The following is a 5,629-nucleotide window of genomic DNA, read 5'->3' on the forward strand; positions in this document are numbered from 1 at the left end:
ATAGAAATATTATTTCTAATATTTAATTAATATATACAAAAATAATGAGTGAAATAGATTAATGGTTGATTATTATAATAAAAGAAAAAGAAAGAGAATATACTGAAGAATATTTTTTTCGGTGTAATATTTGATGTAGTAGATTGAAGATGTAATAGTGTTTTACATCCAAATTTGCACCAATTTGGTGCAATGAGTTGGAGATGGTCTAACAAGCCATCTTTTTATTGATTTCACTTCAATCCAGCTTTTTCTTTCACTTTCAAGGAGGTGGGAACTTTGATTTTTTTTGAAGTGATTGATCCTGTTCACTTAACTGATTTGGGCATTAGTAATTGGCGTGTAAAATTAATCTTATTTGTGAATACAAAAATTGATATTTGCGCATTCTGGGAAAGGTTATGAACAGATTGTAAATATAAATAATTGAGTTTAGCCTTGAGATGAACTTTGTTTTTGTCTCTATATTTGACACTTTCTTCTCCCTTTTAATCGCCATGCCAGTCTCTTGAATCTCGGAATTTGATTGTCACCATTTTCGTCCTCCTGCGAAAGTTAAATTGAGTTTTCAATCTGAGTAAATTGATCCTCTTCAACCTTTTGATAACATCGTTTGCTTTACCTTCTTTCCTTTTTTTCCTTCTCTTTTCGATCTTGAACTTTGATTGTCACGATATATTTTCCTTTTGGGAAAGATACCAAGAAAGGAAATCAATTACAAGGAGCAAAAGGTCAGCAATTTCATAGTTATCGGTCACCCTATATTATTTCTTTTTTACTTGTTAAGAGAGAATTATAACTTTCATTGTCGTGGAAGAAATGAAAGCGCACAATTAATCAGCACATAAACTTATGGAGTATCATTTTGTTGGTGTAGAAAAGTAGAAACTGAAGTACTGATGGATCCTGTTCAACCTTCCGATGAATTGGATGGAGACATAATCAATGAGATCAAGCAAGATGATTCCGGTGAGCAAGCCTCAAAACTGAAAAGCCCTGATAATGATTATGAATCTGAATACATAAGGTAAATTAAACACAGTACTTGTATTACTTTACTTTCCAACTATTATTTTAGTCCAAAAGGACCAAAACTGATCACTAATCAACCCTGTGCAACCTTCCAGTTCCTTGGTTAACAGAAAAGGAGACGAAATCACCGAGCCGAAGAATGGTGGAGCTGCTTGTGAGGAGAATGTCACTGAGTCGAAGTGGGGTGAAGCTTCTGGCAAGGCGAATGTCAATGAAATGAGGCATACTGAAGAGGGTGAGCAGATTGTCGCTGAGATGAAGCATGATGAAGCTGGGGATCAGGAGATCATAGACCATAATATGGATCATTTTCGGTACCAGCCGTTATGCAAGGCAATACTAGAGAATGATTGGAAAGGTGTAGAAGATCTCATAAGTAAAGATCCCCAGTCCTTAACCGCAAATATTAAATATTATACTTACATTGAGACCTTTTTCAACATAATTATTCGAAATTTAGATGCCCCCATTTGGCTTTTGGAAAAGCTTTCATCAAAGGTCGCACCAGAATTACTAGAAACATTGGTTGATTCCAGTGACCGGTCGCCTCTTTCCCAAGCTGCTGCATACGGTAATATCAAGGCTGCACAAGTCTTTGTGAGAAGAAACAAAGATTTACCAAACATAAGAAACAGCCAAGGTGTACTTCCAATTCACATAGCAGCGGAGTATGGCCACAAGGAAATGATTCAATATCTACTGTCAGTGACAAAAACAGCTTTGGATAATGACAAAGATGTTGAGTTACTTCAATCTCTGATCAGATCTAGTATATATGGTAAGTGCATTATAGATTTATAACCGGCAATTTAATTACTTGTTTTCATAGATTCACCTGAGTCAACTGATCGTTATTATTTTGCTTGAATCAATTCTTGTTCTTTGCTTTCCAATTTTTCACCATGGTCTCTGGTGGTGATGAATTTCATATGGTGTCCAATTGCAGGTATAGCTTTAGAGTTGATGAGGCAATATCCAAAGTTATCTCGTGAGTTACAAAGCAATGAGAGAGCAAGAATTTTAGCAATATTGGCTAGTAAGCCTTCGGCATTTGCAAGTGGGAGTCGGCTTGGATATTGGAAACGCTTAATCTATCATTGTTGGTGATATATACATATAAATTATCATTTATTTTTTTTAATTTACTTTTTAGTTAATTAATATTTGATGAACTTATGCATATATACTTGAAAAACCACTGGATTTACAAGTTCTTACTTGTCTTTGCAGGGATTCCTGTGCAAGAAGAACATATTCCTCACCCTCCAAGTGTGGATGCAGACGTGGAGAATTCCATCGTGATATCACAGAAGTTTAAAAACTTCACATATGGATCTACTCTTCAACAAATCTTTTCAACATTTGGTATGAGGTTGAACACCCATATATATATATATATATATACACACACACACACACATACATATGTACAAATATTTTATAGAATACAACATCACCTAATAACTTATGATTTATCTGATAGGTTTTTTTAGCCAAAAATTACATCTCGTGCTTTGGAATTTCCTCTTGCAACTGGGTAAGCGTTGAACTAACAGTTCTCTCAAAAAGTAGTTTGAAAGTATATCTCCTTTTATTGACTTGAGTTGAATTGTAGTCCCAGGAATCAAAAGCATGCGTGATACAAAGCTAATGCATACACAGACACTTCAAATAGCCAAAATCATGTGTCATGAGGGAATTACTTGGAGTGCAAAAGAGGGTAATGAGACCTTATGGTTCCCTGCTGTTACAGCTGTAAGATTGGGGATTTGTGAGCTTGTCCATGAAATTTCAAAGGCCTTCTACTATTCGTATATTTTCAGAGAAAATGGTCATGGCTTATTTCATCTTGCTATTCTACATCGCCAAGAAGGAGTTCTAAATATCCTAAATAAAATTTATTCTTTTGTATGGGGTTTTGAAGTTGCCATGACTAGTGTAAAAAGGGACAACATTTTGCACATAGCTGGAAGGCTGGGACCTTCAACTCAAGTAGCAGGTGCAGCATTGCAGATGCAAAGGGAGCTACAGTGGTACAAGGTGATAAATGATCTTCTTATAACTCATAATAATGTCGAAGATTTATGTTCAAGAAACATATTAATTTACCGCTGTTCTTCCAAATGCTAACGTTTTTATACATCTTTAGGTTGTGGAAAGTTATGTCCATCCATCCCTTCAAGAACATCTAAATTCTTCTGATCAAACTCCTAGAGAAGTGTTTACTAAAGAGCACAAGGATTTATTGAAAGAAGGTGAAAAATGGATGAAGGAGACAGCTTCGTCATGCGCACTTGTTGCTGCTCTCATAATCACAGTTGTCTTTGCAGCAGCATTCACTGTACCAGGTGGTAACAACACAGTAGGGATACCCATGTTCTTGCAACAACCATCTTTCTTAGTGTTTGCCGTATCAGATGCGCTTGCACTCTTTTCTTCTACCGCTTCACTGCTCATGTTCTTGGGCATCCTCACTTCACGTTATGCAGAAGAGGATTTTCTAAACTCCTTGCCTAAGAAATTGATTATTGGCCTCATAACCTTGTTTTTATCTATTGCAAGCATGATGGTAGCATTTGGCGCAACTATTTACTTATTTCTTTCTCATCCATGGAAATGGGTCATTATTCCAATTTCCCTACTTGGATGTGTCCCTGTGACTTTGTTTGCAATGTTGCAGTTTCCTCTCTTGGTTGACATGTTCTTATCCACTTACGGACCTAGTATACTTAAACCAAGGAAAGTAAGGATGTAATAATATTTATTGTTCAGAAGAGCTACACAAATTGTTTCTTGCTTAACTGATGATTCTTCTTAAATTCTCCAAACTGATGATCAGAAAACAAGATAGGGATATTTATATTAATGTCAGTAGCGGCCGCAACCATAGACTTAAAGGCAATACTTCTTAAATTAAAAGCAATTAACAAATAAACATGAGTAGAAAAGTTAAATAAATATTGAAAAGTACAGAACAGCATGTCCCACAAAGGTTACAGCCTGCCTTGAATTCTCCCAAAGAAGTGAGGTGGTATAGAAATTTATAAAGTATTGAATAAGTAATACTAAATATGTACGTACAGAAATTTTCTAAAAAGTATTTATTACCTTGAATTCTTATATTCATTCATCTATTCATTTGGTAATACGTCATTTTGTATGCACATTTCGTATAGAGTTTGAAATTTTCTTATCCGCTTATTATCTAAGCATTTCCATAACACTCAACTGAGGATGTAATTCTCGGAAGAGGAGCTTCACACAAGTTCTTCCTTCAGGGTCAGTTCTATTTGAAGAATAGGAGAAGAAGAGAGATTGCCAGAGTGATAATCAAAACATTGGTTTAAGGCATATTTATAAAAGTTTCTGCAATCATATAACTAAACCAGTAACTAGTTCATGTAAGTAAATATTGAAATTGATTCCAAGAGTTCTATTAGAAACAGAATAGAACAGGGCAGCACATAACTTCATCAATTTCTTTTAGCTATAATAATATCTTATTTGTGAATCAAAGATCTCATCTAACCTTAGAGTGTAAACGCAGTATGGTGTTGGTTTTCTTGATTTTTTATTGTTTTTTTTTTTAATTTGCTCTGTTATGTTTTCTAGGGAACCTCAAATGAGGGGACTTAATATCAAAATAGACTTAAAGTCAACACCGAACGAAGAATTGAACTTCATTGAATATTCTTATTCATACCTTATTTCAGTCTTGTTGATTTGAATGTTAGTTTCACACTTATCTTTTTTGTGTATGTAAGTCTAACAGATCGTCGGTGGTCTCAATCTTACAAGATGAGTCCGTTCCGTGACAGTAGATTTTACCATCTACAGTTTATTGATTTTGTACCTGTTCTGTTTTTTAGGGAACCTCGAATGAGGGGACTTTTCAAAATAGACTTAAAAGCCAATACTGAATGAAGAATTGGACTTCATTGAATAGTCTTAAAAGTCAAACCAATAGCTAATGACTATTGTTTAATATATCTTTATAATAATCTCTCGTGTTTTAATAAAGGCCAGCTTGATCTACAAATAACCATTAATTTATGATATTTTTATTTAAAAAGCTTTAAATAATAAAATAAGTTCAAATAAAATTATGGTTGTTGACCACCATTGATGCAGTTCTTTAGGACATAATATGGTCATCAAACTTAGTTTTAATATTAAAGTTTAAATCAACTCAAATCATTAAATTAATTTCTGGGCAACATTATTCTAATCATCAAATTTCGAGGGTTAGGTTTAAGCATGAATTTAAGATAGTTGCATGACTAACTAAATATTATTACCAACTTCTAATCAAGTTTTAAGTCTTTCTTTATGTTAATATAGTTTTAGTCAGCTTTTTGCATTAGCAAATTATCAAGTCTTTTAGATCTTCATTCTCAAAGATTTCAACAACCCGAATTAAAGATAGTTGCATGACTAACTAAATATTATTACCAACTTCTAATCAAGTTTTAAGTCTTTCTTTATGTTAATATAGTTTTAGTCAGCTTTTTGTATTAGCAAATTATCAAGTCTTTTAGATCTTCATTCTCAAAGATTTCAACAACCCGAATTAAATTTTATATAAAGAAATTGTCAA

At 33.7% G+C, this 5,629-nt stretch overlaps 1 protein-coding gene across 1 annotated transcript; it reads left to right on the forward strand.

Annotated features, from left to right (window-relative positions):
• The first annotated feature begins 1,340 nt into the window (after positions 1 to 1,340).
• LOC116120225 lies at positions 1,341 to 3,804 on the forward strand. The gene is made up of 6 exons (XM_031406168.1): positions 1,341 to 1,810; positions 1,979 to 2,131; positions 2,263 to 2,397; positions 2,516 to 2,569; positions 2,648 to 3,072; positions 3,182 to 3,804. Exons 1-6 carry the CDS (start codon positions 1,717 to 1,719, stop codon positions 3,785 to 3,787), a joined length of 1,467 nt encoding a protein of 488 aa, XP_031262028.1. The 5' UTR covers positions 1,341 to 1,716; the 3' UTR covers positions 3,788 to 3,804.
• Positions 3,805 to 5,629: the final 1,825 nt, after the last annotated feature.

The sequence above is a fragment of the Pistacia vera genome, unplaced genomic scaffold, assembly GCF_008641045.1.
Source record: "Pistacia vera cultivar Batoury unplaced genomic scaffold, PisVer_v2 Contig93, whole genome shotgun sequence".
NCBI classification, from domain to species: Eukaryota; Viridiplantae; Streptophyta; class Magnoliopsida; order Sapindales; family Anacardiaceae; genus Pistacia; species Pistacia vera.

Excerpts from the sequence above, each read along its gene's own strand:
- LOC116120225 (XM_031406168.1), top strand. The coding sequence starts at position 1,717 with ATGATTCAATATCTACTGTCAGTGACAAAAACAGCTTTGGATAATGAC. Across the intron at positions 1,811-1,978 it reads GATCAGATCTAGTATATATG|GTATAGCTTTAGAGTTGATG; the intron begins GTAAGTGCATTA and ends GTCCAATTGCAG. Across the intron at positions 2,570-2,647 it reads GAATTTCCTCTTGCAACTGG|TCCCAGGAATCAAAAGCATG; the intron begins GTAAGCGTTGAA and ends GTTGAATTGTAG.